The sequence below is a fragment of the Hibiscus syriacus genome, unplaced genomic scaffold, assembly GCF_006381635.1.
Source record: "Hibiscus syriacus cultivar Baekdansim isolate YM2019G1 unplaced genomic scaffold, ASM638163v2 tig00110890_pilon, whole genome shotgun sequence".
Lineage (NCBI taxonomy): Eukaryota > Viridiplantae > Streptophyta > Magnoliopsida > Malvales > Malvaceae > Hibiscus > Hibiscus syriacus.
In genome coordinates this window covers 961,421-981,275 of record NW_024062900.1, presented here as the reverse complement: position 1 = coordinate 981,275, position 19,855 = coordinate 961,421, and the positions used below count along the sequence as shown (strand labels likewise).

Below are 19,855 nucleotides of genomic sequence, written 5' to 3'. Positions count from 1 at the left end.
AAGCATATCGAATTCAAATTTTTATTACATGTCAACCACTATCATTATTACAAAATGCATACTATTTAATTCTTTTCTGATCTGATCTTTGGAAAGGAGAAACTGACTTGTCTTGCTTAACTTTTATCAATATTCCTCTTCTCGAAACCTACGTGTGAAACAATCACACGCTAAGTTATAGACTTAGTGATGCATATAAAACATATAATAAAAATCATAAAACATTTCATATAACAAAATAAATACATGCATATATCATAATCTCTACCATTATCATTAACTCATTTACCATATGATCTTGTACTTATCATTTCGGTATATCATATATCACAAAGAAACACACATAACATCATATAATAATGCAAACACTTTTGATATCTTTTATAGGCCCATGTACATTACTGAGAACTCAAGGTATTCAAGTACATTGAGGTTGTGCACTATGCTGTCACCATAGCTCGTATGGGGTCTCACTAGGGGCATATGAAATTTGTCCCGAAGGACCTATGTAACTGTCCATATGTTCCGAAGAACATAGGTAAACTGTCCATATGTTCCGTAGAACATAGGTAACCCTCGACTCTTGGCATGCCAACTATACCATTAGCTCTCATACCATATAACATAGCATTATCATTTATACATTTCATATCACTTGTTCTTTATCTTCTGTCATATACCACATGTATGTGTAACCATATATCTCATATCATATCACATGTATCACAAGTGCATATATTCACGTAGATCGTTTCATATGGCTTATATCATTTCTCATTTGTTCATGTAAACTCGCATGTCATATCATGTAACATATATCACATGTTGCATTTTCACGTAAGCATGTAAATCATGTAACATATAATAACATACATCCATTTCTATGTACTAATGCACACATAGTAATCACATAACATTTTAGAAGTTACTTCTTACCACTGGCTCATCGCAAGCCAGTGTTTGATCAATCACATAAGTACAATTTAAATTGCACTCACCTTAGCCTTTCTTGCTTTGATTCAATCCTAACTCTTCGATTGTTCCGTAACTCTTTTAGGCTTGATATCTACATACATAAATTTCAAGACGATTTTCAGAATCCTAAACCTTATAACTCGGTATTAATAACTTAGGCTAATTTAATGAACCAAAAGTTCACTTTTCCTTTAGGAGTGTACCGATGCACTATGTATGCATCGGTACCCAAAATAACTTTGAAATTTCCATGCATCGATGCACCCCTTAATGCATTGATGCACCTTCAAAATTGTCTTAGTGCAACGATACCCATTCATAGTGTATCGATGCACCTGTCCAAAATAGGGTATTTTCACCCGAAATTCATCAATACTTCACACAAATTTTCATGTATAAAATCCTTATTATGCTACTAAACTCATCTATAACAACTTTAACTAATTTATATCATTCCAACACTTTATAATCTCTCATATTTCATCCAAATTCTTAAGGCTAAGAATCATACCAAATTTTCCATGTTATTCAAACTTAATTCTAACACTTCTAACTTCTTATTCTCATAGATGACAAGTCAAATTCATCCTCCAAATTCATTTAAACCTTCTTATTCAAAATTTCACTTAAAACCCCATTTTCTTTAATCTTTCTTGACTCCTTTTTCTTTTGATTTTAAGATAACTTAAGTTTTCCTTAAGCTTAGTTATCATCTAATGATCAAAACTCAAACTTTAAATCAATAAATAATCAACTAATTAAGAAACTCACCTTTGCTTGTATGCTCCACGTTGAAGAAGAAAAAAAGAAGATGAAGAGAAGTTTTGGAGAAAATATCTCTTTCATCTTATCCTTATATCCTTATCAATCCCATTTTTAATTAATTTCTAAGTCAAAAATCGTTTTGCCCTTCACTTCATTTAATAATTACTAATAACTTTTAGGAAATATCTCCACATAAATCATTGAACTATTAAACTATTCTACTTTTATCACCAAATCCTGAAATTTTACAATTTAGTTACTAACCCGGTATTGAAGATATTACAAACCCGCCCAGCATCCGACCCGGATCCAACCCACATGTAGATCTGACCCGACCCCCTAGGGTTTCTGAAACCCTAGGGATTTGATTCCTTCCGTCGCCAGTGATTGTTGTTGTTGTCGCTGACCATCTTAGAGTCGTCATTTTTATCTACAGTGATCGGTCTCCTGCCACAAATCACACCAAATCAGTCAAGCAAATCAAAGAAAACCCAAATAAAAAATCAAAACAAATTAGTCTAAAATCCCGAGGGGGTTTATTTTCAGAGATAAAAAGATAAAGAAAAACCATTAGGGGATTAGATAAAAACTCATTCGAGGTTGAGAGATATCAGGAGGGAATCTTCGGGGAGAGGAAAGAAAAAAAAAACAGAAGAGAAAACAAAAACAAAAAAAAAATCGAAGAAGAAAATCAGAGAGAACAAATGAAAAAAACAAAAAAAAACAAGAAAAAAAAGGAAAGAGAGTAACATACCTTGGTCGGAGGAACGTTGGGAAGCCGAGAAGTCGTCGGGTTTTATTTGTTGTTAGAAAGGTAAGCATTGGATATGGGCTTGTAGATTGGGTTTTTTACTAAAATAGATTTGGATCAAGGCTTAGAGAGGTGAGAGGAGCATTTTGGATCCTTTTGGCTTCCTACGACCGCGGCGGAGCTCCTGATGGCAACCATCTCCTTCTTCCCCGACGAGGGAAGTTGAGACTGTTCACAAAACTCTCTCTCTCTGATTTTCTGAAATATAGAACAAATGGGGGAGATGATTAAGCCTTGATTTAGGCTTATATACGCGAACCAGAACGGTGTCATTTTGGGCACCCTCTTCTCTGTGTTTCTGGTTAGGGAATAATAGTCGATTATGTCCCTAGTTCCTTGTAATCTATTGATTTAGTCATTAAATGAAAAAAATGATATTCTGTTTCAGGCATGTATTTTTCAATTGTTTCATTCAAGTCACCAGTTTATTCATTATGCTATTCTTGTTAATGTTCAAATTTGGCCACAATATTTGCAAAATCTTCTATTTTAGTCACTGCCTTACATTCGTTTAATTGTTATTTACTCCTTCATCCTTATGATTTAAGTATTTTAGTCCTTATTGTTATTTATGGCTTATTTGCATTTCTAGTGCATGTATTGTTTAATATTGACTATTGTGGATCTGGTTTATTTATATTTATTGTTCAGTCCTTCAAGTTTTTGTTAATTCTATTTTAGTCCTGTAAGTTTTTTTTTTCATTTTGATTTGTAATATTCATTTATTTTTATTCTAATCCCCATGTATGAATATATTTTACATTATGTATGTAATATTATTAAGTAAATATTATCCATGATTATTGTATATAGATGTATGTTGTTATTTTTTATTTAATGTTTATTTCCCTCATGTTTTTATCTGTTATATGGTATTCAAATACTTTCAAGAACGTTACTTGTAGAATGGGCGTGGAAAGCACCACTTGATCGAAATTATGTAATCCGATATGAAATTCAAACAAAATGCGAACTTGAAATAAACCGATTGTATTTTGCTAATTATTAATTCATTTCATTTTAAGTCGAACAATGCAATGAATGCTTCTAAATAGCCATCTATTTTATTTTATGCAAATTGTCGATCTTCATTTTATATTTGATTCGTGTTTTTATATCGAGGAGGGAATATTCTTTGTAGACAAAGAAATAGACGAGATAGCTTTCCCGACGGAGGATTTCCAATCTTGAGATTTCTTTTCAAATTCAAGAATTTTCTCTAATCATGAATTTGAAACAAACTAATCAATATTCAATAAATAGATTATAGTTTAACTTTATATTTGATTTCTATTTTCCACCATTTACAACAATATGTAAGCGACATAGTACCAATTTTGGGCGTTGTGGGGTTCTAACCCTTCCCCACGCGTAACCGACTCTCGAATCCTTTAAAGAAAATTTTTGATAAACGCATACCAATTTTTATCTTATAAAATGATTTTTCTTAAAATTGTTTTAAAATACGTTTTTACATATTTGACCTACCTAACCCAAAGATCGATAGCAACTCTCTATCCAATTTCTAGGCTTTTGCCTCTTCTTCATTAAAAAAAATATATAAAGTTCTAACGATAATAAACATTCCTAATATAAATAATAAATTAAAAGGTTAAAATTAAAAATTAATATTTTAATGCGCACCCGAAAAAACACCAAAAATATTAACATGTTTGAAAAAAAGTTACATGTAAAACAAAAAAGCCTAAACAGATTTGATATTTGGTGAAAACCAATGCCTGCAAATGCTTGGGAAACATCGTTGAATGCTTCCATCGGTAAGGTGATAAACGCCCGCTTCACGACAAAATGATGGATGTGTTGTGTAACCTTCATAAGAGCACGCTTGTAAGAAGTAAATACTATTCTTATCAAAGTTGTTAGGATCTTCCAGTGCAAGGTAATCCCCGTCTCCCAATAACAAAGATCGATTACCAGATCAGTTAACCTTGTTGTACACACTGTATCTTCAGTTATTGATATTAAAAACTTGGAACGTAGCCGCTTTAAAATATATAAATAGGTTTGTGATGTCATCTTCATCATCATCATCACCATCATCATCAAGCCGAGTGCCTATGGTATCCCATATTTGAGTGACCATCAGTAGTTGACCGTTTGATTCCACCAAACATGACCATCGCGAGCAGTCCTTGTGGTACAAAACTTTCCCATCGGCATCTGCAGCATAAAATATGCAAGTAGGTGGAGGTGTGCAACAGATTAGCTTTAGGTTCACACGCTCACTTCCTACCATTATGGAATGAGTTTGAAAAGGAGGTTGTTGTTATTATTGTCTGCTGTCTCATCTGCACTGTAAACGGTGGCGTATAGTTCTCATGGTTTTTAGAATCGGACCGGTTAGCGAATCGGTCATACTATCGGTTCATTGGTTCAATCGCTCGAATCGATCCGATCGATTGGAAGACCCGGACGACGTCATAATTATTTAAAAATTTAAATAAAAATACCAAAAATATTTAATAAAAAATAATTTTTATATCACAAGTCATATTCAAAGCAAGTCATAACATATATAAGTTAAAAACCATAAAATCAAGTGAAACAAAATGATTCAAATTAACTATAACATAATATTTAAGGTAAAACATATTAAATAATAAATATAATTATATAACTATAATTAAAAAATAAATTTGGGGCTAAAAAAATCATAACAAAATGATATTGTTTGATTTAATTTTTTTTAAATAATCCTACATGGCTAAGAAACATAGAAGAGCATCCCAACTAACTTCTATAAATAATAGAGGTAATTTGACATTTAAAATCATGGAGCCTTTTGGTGAGCATTGAGTGAACTATTCTTTCACTTCAATCAAGCTCAAATTTTAGGCTTCAATCGAGCTTCTAATTTTTTTAAGTTCAAGCCTTTTCAAGTTCAAGTTTCAATATTATATTCCGAATTCGAGTTGAACTTGATAATTTTTAGCTCATGAGTTTGAGTCGAGTCGAGCTTACTTTTAAAGTTTTCAAGTTCGAGTTGAGCTCAGCAATACTCGAGTTCGACTTGGCTCGTTTAACAAACGACGTCGTTTGGTTTAATTTTTAAAAAAATAAAATAAAATTGGCGGTTTTTTTTTCGATTTTTTTCGATTTTTTCGAACGGTTCAACGGTTCCGGCCGGTTCACTAGCAGTTCAACCGGTGTAGATTGAACCGGACTAGACAACAGTTCTCGATTGAACCGGCTAGTCCGATCCGATTTTCAAAACAGTGATAGTTCTCCATCAATGAAGGTAATACCCGCCTAACAACATCCTTCAGCTAATACTCCTTCAACGATGGTCCACCTCTCGCTCCATGGCCTACACAGTGCCAAAGTTATACTGTTTGGATGGAATGTTGCCGCAACTATGCATTGCGATGTAACACATTCAATGGTGTAGATTGAATTGGATTAAACAACGTTTTTCGATTAAATTGAATGAACTGATCATCCGGTCCGATTTTTAAATAGTGATAGTTCTTCATCAATGATGGTAATACTCCCATAACAACATCCTTCAGCTAATACTCCTTCAACGATGGTCCACCTCTCGCTCCATGGCCTACACAGTGCCAAAGTTATACTGTTTGGATGGAATGTTGCCGCAACTATGCATTGCGATGCAACACAGGAAGATGGTTCAATTGAATATATTATTTTTTCGGCGGGGTTGCATTCAGAGCTATTGGCAGTGCAGCAATCTTCAAAGCTTGATGTTGTAACTTGTTTTCGTCCGTACAAAATTTTTTTACTTGGCGAGAAAAGTGATGTTTAATAAATGTTTTTTTTAATATAATTTGGGAGTCGCCATCAGCCTTTTGGGTTAGGTAGGTCGAATACCTAAAAATTATCTTTTAAAAGAGTTTTAAGAAAACATCAGTTAAAAGATGAACTGATCTGCGTTTATAACCAAAAAAATTGTTCTTTTTAATAATAAAAAGGGATTCGTGGTCGGTTACGTTTAGGGAAGGATTAGCACCCCTACAACGCCCAAAATTGGTACTTTTTTAATTATAAATTGTCTCTATTAAAAATTCAAAATATATTTAATTTATAATCCTATTTAATTCAAATATTTTTAAGAAAATATATTAAACATAAATAAGATATTTACGTATTTAGAAATATCAGAAAAGGACTTCTAGGTGCCTTAAGACAGCTCTTTTCTTCGATATTAATAAATATTATAATAATTTAAATAAAATTTTAATTATATTTTTATATATTTAATTTTAAAATACCAGAATAGGACATCCAGTTGTTTAAGACTGCCCTTTTCTTTGATATTGAAATAAATAAATATTAAAATATGATAAAAAAATAATTTATGTAAAATCAAATTAAGATTTAATATAAATTATTATTGATTATATATAGAAAATATATTAAACATAAATAGATATTTACGTATTTAGAAATATCAGAAAAGGACTTCTAGGTGCCTTAAGACAGCTCTTTCTTCGATATTAATAATATTATAATTTAAATAAAATTTTAATTATATTTTTTATAATATTTAATTTTAAAATACCAGAATAGGACATCCAGTTGTATTAAGACTGCCCTTTTCTTTGATATTGAAAAATAAATAAATATTAAAATATGATAAAAAAATAATTTATGTAAAATCAAATTAAGATTTAATATAATTATTATTGATATATATATTATATGACTATATAATAATAATAAATAATATTTAAATATAAACAAGTGAAATTAAACATAAATAATAATAATAAAAATAAAATTAGAACTAATATTTAAAAAAAGTAAAACTTTATAATAAATGAAAATATTTAAAATTAGTGAAAATTATAATATAATAAATTAAATACCTAATTCGTAATTATTATTTAAATTACAGGGATTAAACTGCTATTCTCCTTATTTTTAATTTGGTGACTAAATAAAATTATATAAATTCATATCAAATTAAAATAAATTGAAAATATGTTGTTCGGGGTTTAAAATATCAATTATTAAAATAAAAGGACTAAATATGATATTATCCTAAATATTATTTAATATAAAGGACTAAAATAAATAAATTAAAATTAAAGAACCGAATTAAAGGATTATAAATTGATTTAGTGACTAAAATATAATGATTACAAATTAGGAGGGCTGCGAAAGGGTTTAACTTTAGTTAATTACAGACAGACCCCTCCCCAAAACGGCGTCGTTTGGGGAGGGCTATTTAAGTCCCAAATCGGCTGGCCGAAGGGCCAGCTCTCATTTCTCTCATTTCACTCTCTTTCTTCTTTGAGAGAAAACTCTCGCTTCTCTCTAAAACAGAGAGAAGCACCGGCCGGCAGCCGTTCGTCGGCGTTAACCCCACCGCCGGCCACTGCATCCGGTGGCGGAAAAAAATTTTACACCTAAATGTAGATCGGGTCATCCTATTGATGGTTCCGATGACCGTTTCCCTTAAAACATTCCCGATCGGAGTAAATCTACGAAAATACCTTCGGTTTTCGAAGGTTTCCGATAACGTGTGAAGGCTCCGGTGATGTTGCAGCTTCCTCAGTAAGTATCTCTCCGTCTTCTCCTTGCTTATTTTGATGTTTGTGGTTGCTGATTTGCTCGCTTTTTTTCCTTGTTTGTTTTTTTTCCTTTTTCTCTCTCTGTTGGTTGCCGTGGTTGCCTTCTCTCTTTGCAGGTTGTCAATGGCTTTATAGCCTTCACCGGTGTGGCTATCGGACCGGGTAAAAGAGTGGAGTCCGGTGAGTCACCGGACTTCCAGTGGTGACTCACCGTTGGGGCGACATGTGTGCGGCTGGAGTGGCTTTCTGGAAGCTTTCGACGAGACGTGGCAGCGGTGGAGATGGTGGGAGTAGCTGCGTCGGCCGCGTGGCCCTAGGGTATCATCACCCTAGGTTTGTGCTGGATGAGTGTGGGCCGTTGGATCTCTCAGATCCAACGACTGTGATGCTGAGGCGGCAGCGCACGGGGCTAGGGTTAGAAAACCCTAGTTGAAACCCTAAATGTTTTAGGGTTTTCATTTAGGTCTGGGTCGGTTCTGGTTGGGCCTGGGATTTGGGCTTGTAATTATTTTTTTAATAATAATAATAATATATATAATATATATATAATAATAATTATAATAATAATAATAATAATAATAATATAATAATAATAATAATAAATAAATAAATAAAATGGGTAAAAAAGTAGTATCTTCACTTGATATCGTCGATAACGGAGGAAGTGGGATTTGAGTTCTTGTGATCGGATTGAACAGAAAAATTCGCAGATTACCAACAGTTGTGTCCATGACCAGAAAAAGCCAACCTTTGGAGCACCCCAAAAACCAACCTCCTTGTACAGAACCAGGAAGATTTAACTTACGAACTTTACCCTCGTACATGTCATAGAATCTCAAATATTTGTTATTTGGTTCGGTAGGGAGCATCAACCATAACGGGTGTCGAGTTTGCTTTGTATTTTTTCTCCATTGCTTGCACACAAGGTTGAATCGGATGCGGATCCTCTAAATCCAAGCGCTCAAAGATTAAACCCAATAGATCAACAGGAAGTTGATCCCAAGGGGCATGAACCATTACTTGGCTTCCGGATGGGTCACAAGGTGCATGAACCATCATTTGGCTTGACTTCAGCCATGGCGTGACCTTGGAGAAGGAAGAAAAGCCTCTCAATAGATGAAAACACAGTTTTATACGCATGAAACATATATTTGATCATCCTCATCTAGTTATATGCTGATTAAACTGTAATGCAAAACGTAGAAAAAGAAAATTAAGGATAATTAATGAAGCAGAAGATGTATCATGTATTATTTAACTTAGACCACTTATATAGTTTTTTGTCTAACAATCAAAGTACAAATAGAACTTTAATTCCTAGTTCTAGATAAATTGTATTTGTTCATCAATAAAACATCTCGCGCAATGCTATTAAAAAATAAAATTGATAATATTATTTATATATTTATTTATTTTAGTTAATCATGTATATTCTTCAATATATATATATATATATATATAACATCAACAATATATAATTAACACTTATCATAAAATCACTTTCAATTTAGTCTTATATACTTGTTTATGTATTATAGAATGTCAAAACTCACAAAAATTGAATTCGCCGCCTTTAACATCTTTAATTCTTTGAGCAATATTCAAAATTCTTTCTTAAGAAAATTGGAACTTTTTAAAAATTCCACATTCAACCCTTACAGAATCTCAGTATTCCAAATAAACCTCCAAAGTATTAATAAACTCCAAAAATTATTTTTGCTACCCCTCCTCCGAATTTCCCTATGGAATAGCCGTTACCAATAGCATAAAATCAAACCAAACCAGTAAAAGTTTAAAATCCCTTTCTACGCGCATTGATAGCTTGGGTTAACGCACTCCACATTTGTTCGCCTTTTACATCCATCTTTGTTTCCTTCCTCGCCCACGCTCTGAAGTAGCGCGTAAACTCACTACCTTTTTTGTCAACTAATAGTATCTCCCATTAGAGAGAGAGGGGGAGAGAGAGAGGGGGAGAGAGGGGGAGAGGGAGAGGGGAGAGAGGGAGAGGGAGGGAAGGGGAGGGAAAGGGAGGGGGAGAGGGAGGGGGAGGGAGGAGAGAGAGAGGGAGGGGAGGGAGGGAGAGGGAGAGGGAGAGGGAGAGGGAGGGAGGGAGGGAGGGAGAGAGAGAGGGAGAGAGAGAGAGAGGAATTTCGTTGGAAAAATTACATGAACTATCAAGATAAGAAAGTGGAGTGTGCTTAGGTTAAGAGGAACTGACGCGTAGGATAAGACGTCACCTGGTACGTACATTAGTGATAGTGAGAGATAACATTTTTTTTTCAATAAATGAATAATTTTTTTTCTTTTTCAAATAGGAAAAAAAGGATAAACTACACAAGTGTCTATCAAACTATGGTCATCAACTATTTTGACCACCAACGTTTAAAAGCGATTAAATATACTATCAAACTATTTAAAACGATCAAACAGACAACTGGCTGTTAAATTTTAACAAAGGTAATGACGTGGCCGATAATAAAATTAGCATAATTATATATTTAGTCTTAATATTTACACAATGTATCAATTTAGTTAATATTTTAATTCAATTATTTAAATTTAGTCCTCAATCTGGAGGTGTCATATCACTATATAATTTAAGGGTGAATTTAATTAATTTTAATATGTTAACTAAACAAATTTTCCTACTAATCAGGTGGTGACCTATACAAAGGAAAACATATTGGAATAGAAGTGCATTGAGTGGATTTGATTAATTAATTTTAATTCAATTAATTAAATTAGGCAAGCTTTTACCACTTGGTCAAAGTCATGTATTTGGTTCTAAAATGCACAATCTTCTATATATTGTGTTTGAGATTATTTCAAACATATATATATATATATATATATTAAATTATTAAACGAATATAATAAATAAATTATATTTCACATATATATTAAATTATAATCAATGTAAGACTTAAAAATAAAAAAAGAGTTCAATATTTTTTTACAATTATTTTTAAATAATAATATATAAATTATATCAAAAATAAAATTTTATTAAAATTATTTAGAGAATCCAAATCACAAAATAAAAATAAATTTAATATTTTTATTTAAATTTTTTTTAAATAATAATATATAAATTATATTAAAATAAAATTATATTAAAATTGTTTAGAGAATTCAAATCACAAAATAAAAATAATTTAACTTAAAAATAAAAATAATCCGTTGTACATAAGACATGAGCTGGACAGAGGAGAATCGTAATTGGTTTTCAATCTTTTCTTACACTTGGACTCAAATAATCCGTGTTTTTGGAGAAGAAGGCACTAAATTCATGTTTGCTTTGCATAATTGATTGTTTTTTAGTGGAATAAATAGGCTGAGGAAGCATAAAAATATGTGACGGTCCATGCTTTACAAACTATTAGGTGTAATCTATGACCGCCTTGCAGTGCCTTCACCGCTGTTGCCGCTGTTACTATTCAGAATATATTTATCTTCCTTAACTGCCAGCTTCCATAATGCCAGGAATAGAAGGGTCATTATGACTGAATTAGACTAGGAGGAAGTGGGAACTTCAATTTCATGATTGCAAACTAACGCGAACGGGTAAGACAAAGAAGAAAAAACGATTAAAAGGAGCTTGCAGAAGTACCAGGGTCCTGATTGTTCAAGCTGTTATACTTATATAGAAGCTCGTAAATGATTCTTTTGAATTGAGGTTGAAACTGAGGTTTTGATTAGGGCGATTTTGTTCTTTCGATTTGTTGGTAGTGTTTACTTCTTTCTCGTTCACTCGTACAAATAAGAATTAGCTTTCTTTTGTTTACTCTTGCTTTAATGCCATGCTTGTTTGAATGTCATGACAGGAGTAAGGAATATACTGTTTTTCTTTTTTCTTTTTATAAGATGTTTGTTGAATTCTTTAACTAAACTTCAATGGTGCCAGTGAAGTAGTCCTTGTCTCCTTCAGGCTGGTTCTGCTCTCTTTGATGGTTTCATTCTATCCGTACCATGATGGGACCTTGTATATTTTGGACTCATGTATATTCAATTGTTTTAAAAGATTTTCCGTGTGCTTTGAGGGTCCTAAGCGAGCTATAACCTTACATACCAATGTCCAGATATGGGTTGGACAGGCCATTATGTGCACCCCAAAGTGTTGGACCCCTCACAACCTTAGTGAAAACTGTGGAATAACACTTCAAAAGAAACGACATAACCCTACCATTTCTTGTCATGTAAGAAACATGTATTTAACTTTTTCTTGATTTGCAGCAGACATGATTCCTCACAAATTGAAGGAAAAATACCAACAGATTGAACTTTGCTCATGGGACGTTTAAATTTTTCTTAGAGAAGTTACATGTTTATGAAAGACCTTAAACTTCTTTTAGGCGTTAATTTTTCACTTCCATTCACTTGTCCTTGAAGATCATACTTCTTATGCTATAAATAAGCTATCAGAAACTTCACTCTTTTGATTGAAACTAAGCTACATTCTTTATTTATGTGCCATAAAGACATTTTGAAAATGTTTATTCAATAAATAAGCTATCAGAAAGTTCACTCTTTTAATGTCTACGATATTGACAGCTGGACTGTAATTGTTAGACCACCTTGAAAATGTTTTGGTGTTATATGTGTCCCATTGCAACTATCTGACGTGTTAAAAGTGAAATTTCTGCAATAATTCCCTTTAGCACCATTTTCTTCTGGTTCCAAGTTAATAATTTTCATTCTTTAATGTTATTAATTGATTAGTCCAACTGAGGATTCCGGATGGAAGAACTAAATAAACACATGTGAACTGAGGAGTGCTTTGAATGCCCAGATCAGTGATATAGAGCTTCGCATACTTGAGGAAAGTGGCATGAGCCACTATTTTGAACTTTTCCGAAATCAACCATTGCGGAGGCCGATGTTTTCTATGTGATGAACGGTACTCGGAAAACATCAGTGGAGCGATTTTTCTCATGGATTGGAGGGTTTCGGCCTTCAGAACTTCTTAAGGTGAATTATTATTTAGTTTAATTAACTGTACATCATTACATTCCTGTTATAGGTCTTAGAGGGGAACAGAACCTATAGCAGAGTATCTAACTGCAAATTCTTTCTGCCAGATGGCATTGATGAAAATTCAATGACCATCTATAGATGGATGTATGTGCAAACAATTCCTATGGACATATGCCTACATCTCGTCTGGATTTTGGGTGTTTTCTTTCCCCTTTTTTTTAAAAAAGATCTGAAGCTTTTTCTTTAATCATTATTTTTGGATCTCAGTAGCTGTGAAGACAATGCTTGCTTAGCAAATCTATTCTCTTTGTTTTTTCTCTGTTTTCTTTTTCCTGCAGTTGATAGGTTTTCCCTTTTCTCTGTCCTTAATCCTTTGCAATTGCTCTCTTCTAGGGGTTTCCAGGATTTGTGTATCGAAAACTAAATATTTAGTTTCTTGGATCACTAAACTTGGCCAATTGTTACCTTTATCAATGTTGGTTCTGTTTGGTCTTCTCACCCACATGATTACATCACAATTGAGGCCATTGGTTAATCATCGTTGCTTTAATCTATGTTAAACTCGGATACGAGTATTGAGTACAAGAATATGTCCGACGAGTACGTTCAGTTTTGTTTTTAAAAAAAATCACGTATTTGGAGGATCTTATCTTATATCCTTGTTCATATAAGTGGCAAATATAGGTCTTGGATTGGGGTACTTGAAAGGGTTGAAGCAACACATGCTTTAATGAACTAACTATAATCCCATTTTACTTGAAGAGCATAGTTTCTTGTATTTTTCATTGGAATTCTGGTCCAAGCCTATTCCCAATTGTAGAATCATTTTTTTGTGATTATATTTTGATTACATGTGTTAACGCCTCAGATAGATCCCTTGACAGACCAGCAAATTTTGGAAGTTTTTAACCTGAAGCAATCATGTCATCAAGCTGAAGATGCCCTCTTGCAAGGCATGGGGAAACTCCAGGAAACAGTGCAACTTTAGCATCTGGTCAAATGGGTCAAGGTACTTATTATGTTCCTCGGGTGGCTATGGCAATGGAGAAGTTAGAAGCTCTCGTCTGCTTTGTGAACCAGGTAACTGTACAATCATCCGATGGTCTCATGGGCTTAATTCAAGAACTTACACAATTACACTTTTAGTTTTTTTTTTCTCCTGATATTTGCTCTTCTCATCGTTTTTATTTTACCTGTGACAAATACTTGACTGACGCATATTAAGATATGTATGAAATTATGAATACGAAAATATGAATGTATGATCCTCCAAATATGGAAAACTTAGAAAAAATACGTATTATCTTAGCCATGTACCCATTTCTGGATCTCATACAGAATTTGGAATACATAGTATTTTACCCATCAATCGGTTCTTATAGTAGGCAATTCAATGGTTTTAAATCATCATGGTCCTATTCCATGTCACCATAACTCGGAATGAGTGTTGGATACAAACATGTATGTTTTCTTAATAGATGCCAAATATAAATACTTTCAAAAAAAATGAAGAGTTTGAATAACAAAAATCTTGTTTACTAGAATCCTGTTGAGGAGAACTTTTTGAATTTGAGTTTACTTGATAATGTTTTATTAATGTCCTAGTAGATATGAGAAACAGGAAATCTGGGTGATGTTTCAAAGTTTCAACTAATATCTGATGTTTTTCTATATGCAGGCTGACCACCTACGGCAAGAAACACTACAGAAGATGTCTAACATCCTAACAACTCGACAGGCAGCTAGAGGCTTACTTGCTTTGGGAGAATACATCCAACATCTTCAAGCTTTGAGTACACTATGGGCTAAACGTCCTCGTGAACCAGCCTAGCCTTACAGCAGAAACTGTTAGATGATCACTGCAAGAACCGCTCAAACGGAGATGGCATTTGGTAAATGCCATTATAAACATAAGTAGCTAATCTTAGATGGATTCCTATAAGTTCTAACATGGAGGCTGACAAGCTAGCTAAACAGGGGATTGGATGATCGGCGAAAGATTATTGTGGTTATGTTTTGTAGTTTTCTTTGAGTTATTTATGGGCTTTATCTTTGTAATGGTTTGCTAGTTCGGTTATAGGTTTCACTAGCTGAGGCTGTTCGGTTTAGCCTAAATTAGTGATGCTGTTTATGGTTGTGTACGGCTGTTTTTGGTGTTCTGTTTTGTTTTGGGATGTTCTAAAGGATGTATCTTATGTAATTTTTGTTGTTGAATGAAACCCTAAGGCACTCTTTTCCTCCTTCCTCTGATTAAGTAGCTCTTTTACAAGCTACATTAATCAAGAAGGGTTTTTTAACGAGGCCTTCAATTCTTATAAAAAAAACATAAGTAGCATAATTTTAAGCAGCCCACAGTTTTTGAAGCAGCTTGTCCTGAGGTCTGAGATGTTGAACATATAAATAGTTAATTTCACATTGGGGAAGGTTGAATTCAAATCGATTTTCAATATGCTTTGTATATCATATAAAATCTTGAAAGTGTATATATATATATAGGTTCTACATTTGAGTCATATAGTATTTGGAATTTCTATGTAAATTCCGTGTAAGTGTTCTTTCTATACTATGAACATGGCCAATGAAAAATTGTCAAAAGTTGACTATGTATTGGAACTTTCATAGTATGTTATTAAAACTTCACCTAGAGTTTGTTTGCAGGTTCACGACCAAGAGCTTTCTAGAACAGTCTCTGGGCATTTATACCCAAATTTGAGTAGTATTGGTTGAGTTTGTGGCATCCGTATAAAGATAGCATAGAGAAGAAGGAAAGGTATTTTTATATGATACAAGTTGGGTACCGCAAACCAATGGCCTCATTTGAGTTCTCTGTCTAAAGTTAATATCACAGATACACAGATTTGTAAACCTATTATGGCATCATTGTAGTAAACAATCATCTATTGGAAGAAACACTGGCTAGGCTAATTCATAACTCAGTGTGTAGTCTATTTAAGGGTTCAAAATCTTCTCATAGTTGCTATACAATCTTAAAGGGTAACTTGTGCACGCTTAACATAACTGATTGGTAAATTATGTTCAGGTTCATTAAGATCATCGAATAACCAGAAAAGACTATACCCCTCCCCCCAAACTTGGGAAATAAAGTAGGGGTAGATAAGGACAATGATCTCATTTTGCTAGAAAGTGACTGTTTAACATGATGATGAAAGGCAGAAGTCAAATACTAAGTTAAACAAAATAAGGTAAGGACAGTAATCTTATTGTGCAAGGTGACCACTTATCATGAGAATACCAAGTATATTTTAAATGCATCATTTATCAATATTTTATTTTGCAACATAACAGATGTTGAATACTCCACTCTTTAAAAGAATCAAAAAAGTTCAGAACCCAAATAAGATTGAAACATTTTAAGGAGAGGAGAAGGTTTACCATTTGTTATGTGCAGCGGAGATCGATTCCGGAAAGACGTTTCCTTGAGTATACTCTTAAATCTAAATAATGAGCCAGACCTCAAAAAAGTAGTGTAGGAATGGATTGTTCTGCCTTCCTTAAAGGCAAGCCAAGTGCAACCGAGCATTTTACATGCCAAAAGGCCGCAATAAGCCCAAAATATTAAACCATGCAATAGTGTATACTCTTGAGCCAAATCTATTAGGTTGGCACTCACTTCACTGGTGAGAGTGTCGCTAGATTTTAACATCAGGATCAACCTCTTTGACAATGTACCATATGTCAGTTGTTTCCAACTGTATCCATTACCAATAGTCACGGCAAGAACAGAAACCATCCTTGAAATGGTGAAAACGAGTAGCATCTCTTACAATAATTTCTCTGCCAGAGAGTTTAGATATAAATTTAATGGCGGAGTGGCAATCATTACAGACTCTGAGGTTTTTCATGATCCTCAAAGTGGTGTTCTCAGGAGTACTTATTAGTGCAAAAGCAATGGCCAATTTCTCACTATGATGCCTGAGCATCTTCTCCTTTACTTCCTCCTCAAGGTCATGTAACACTGATTCAGTATCTGGAACAAAGCCCATCTTTTTTATATCTTCCCATATCTGTGACATCATCTTGTAGATTTCATCTTTCAGTGGGTGAAGTCCATCGTCAGCTCCAAAGACATGGACTTTGTTCTTTATCTGAACCCAACTAATTCCTTGTTCTTTCTTCACCCCTCCATCCTTCATTAACTTGCGGATTTTTGCAGCATCCTCCCACTTTCCACAAACGGAATACAAGTTAGCTAGGGCTGAGTAAGCCCCACTGTTGCCAGGGTCAATAAGGAGCAATCTTTCTGCTGCAACCTTACCTAGTTCTACATTTTTATACACCTTACAAGAAGATAAGAGTGAACCCCAAGTTATAACATCTGGTTCAATCGGCATTTTTTCAATAAAATCATATGCCTCTTGTACCAATCCAGCTCGTCCAAGAAGGTCAACCATCAATGCATAATGGCTCAGTGTTGGTTCAATTTTGTGAAAATCCTTCATCATATTATAATACCTCCAGCCCTGGCCTACCAGTCCCACGTGTGTACAAGCAGAGAGCACACACCTACATATGTTATATGGTCAGGCTTAATTCCAGCTGCCAGCAACTTTTCAAAGTGCTCAAGGGCTTCTTCTCCAAGACCATGTTGAGCAAGAGCCATTATCATGGATGTCCAAGACACAATATCTTTGAACCAATGTATCAGATTAAACACTTTCCGTGCACAATTAACACTTCCAGCTCTAGCATACATGGTAATTAGAGCATTGTTCACAGAAACTGAAGATGCCTGGCCAGTTCTTATTGCACTTGCATGAATTTGTTTGCCATTGTTCAACAAAGTCAAGCTTGAACTGACACTCAGCATGGCTGCCAGAGTGAAGTTATTTGGTTTAGGACCCTCTCTAACCATTAATCTGAAAAGCTCCAATGCATCATTATTCAAACCATTCTGCAAGTATCCAACAATCATGGCAGTCCATGCAACCACATCCCCGTATCTCAATGAGTCAAATATATGTCTAGCCGGTTTTAAATCTCCAAGCTTAACATATCCATCCAGCAAAGATGTAAATGCAATAACATCAAGGCGTGAAACCCCACTCTGCTCTACAATCTTGCGAGCAAATTGAACCCCACCTGACTTTGCATACATTGAGATCAAGGCATTTCCTACTGGCCCATACGTATCAAAGTCGGTGCTAACAATACGAGCATGGATTTGTTTACCAAGTTTCAACATTTCAAGATTGGCACAAGCCGATAGTGCATTAATATAAGTGAATTTATCAGGAAGCAACAAAGAATCCTTCAGCATGTTACCAAAAGCACAAAGAGCATCAAGGTCATACCCATGTTGATTGTACCCTGCAATCATTGAATTCCACGTCACTATATCTCTCTCACTCATCCTTTCAAATTGTTCACGTGCAAAATCAACTCGTCCATGCTGCATATGCAAGGAAATCATAACATTCCAACTCGATGTGTTCCTATATTCCATCCTATCAAAGATAACTCTTGTCATCATTGGATCACCAGACTTAGCATACATGTTTAACAAAGAATTCACTACACTATCATAACTACTAAGCCCAAATTTAACAGCAAAAGAGTGTACCTTTCGACCAATATCTAAAGCTCCAATAGCAGCACATGATGCAAGAGCACTAGTAACTGTGTACTGCGTTGGTGTTACTGGTTCTTTAATCATTTTATCGAACACTTTTATAGCACTTTCAAAACTACCCATCTGATTATACCCCGTAATAATCGTGCTCCAAGAAACAGAATCAGGATTCGGTATCTTATGAAAGATTTCAGTAGCTTCAGCCATTTTACCCCGTCTGGAATAAGCTGATAAAAGGGTGTTCCAAGTGAAATTAGTTTTCACAGGCATTTCGTCAAACAATAAGCGGGCATCGGAAAAGCACACGGTTTTGGAATAAAAGTTCATGAGATTGTTCAATAAGATGACACTAAAGTGAAGCCCGGATTTGATAATTCGGGCATGGATTTGATTTTCCGGCTAGGAGATCATTGGATTTGAGGCATTCTTGGAGGAGACAAGCGTTGTAATATGACAAAGAGGATGGGTCTGGGTTTCTCATTTGTTGGTTATTGGATTTGGAGAGGGTCTTGGGTTCTCATTTGTTTATTGGATTTGGAGAACATATTAGAACTAAGAATTAAGAATAATTTCAAGCTTTTCGATTTGATTTTCCTGTTGAAAACAGAAACAAAAAAATTGGACACGCTTCTTGAGTCGCGATTTTGAACAATACGTGAATCGAACACGCAACCTTTTGATCTGAAGTCCGACGCCCTACCATTTCGCCACGGATATGCTAAGATATAAAATATATAATATATTTAAAAATCGTGTTCATATTATATATATTAAAAGAATGTCATCTGTGACAGCGAAGTCACTAGAATGCTGCAATGTAGCACCTGCATTTGTTAAAAACTGATTCACTTGCTATCGCATTCACCTTTGAAAGAATAAAAACACATGCATTCCATATTCCAATAGATATCAATTTTGTAATTTAATTTCTTTTTATAAAAACTTTTTGAATAATTTTAATAATTATAATGTTATTTTTCTATACGATTTGAGTTGAAACGGAGGAATTTATATGTGCACGTAAGTTTATATTTAAGATTTTTTTACAAAAAATCTTAATAAAAAAATAAAATTATAAGATATTTTATAATTAAAATGATTCATTATATTTTGTAAAATGTTTTACTTAAGTGTTTTCATTTTCAACTTAAGCTGTGGCATTTTTATTTTTTTAGGTTTGTAGTT

At 33.9% G+C, this 19,855-nt stretch overlaps 1 protein-coding gene and 1 pseudogene across 1 annotated transcript; one reads left to right on the top strand and one right to left on the bottom strand.

Annotated features, from left to right (window-relative positions):
- The first annotated feature begins 12,860 nt into the window (after window positions 1-12,860).
- Window positions 12,861-14,989, top strand: LOC120144489 (annotated as a pseudogene).
- Window positions 14,990-16,512: 1,523 nt separating this feature from the next.
- On the bottom strand, window positions 16,513-19,228 carry LOC120144488 (pentatricopeptide repeat-containing protein At2g22070-like). Its single transcript, XM_039158528.1, is given in 3 exon segments — window positions 16,513-17,600; window positions 17,603-19,057; window positions 19,059-19,228. Coding segments are annotated over 3 exon segments (2,349 nt in total). The 5' UTR covers window positions 19,152-19,228; the 3' UTR covers window positions 16,513-16,799.
- Window positions 19,229-19,855: the final 627 nt, after the last annotated feature.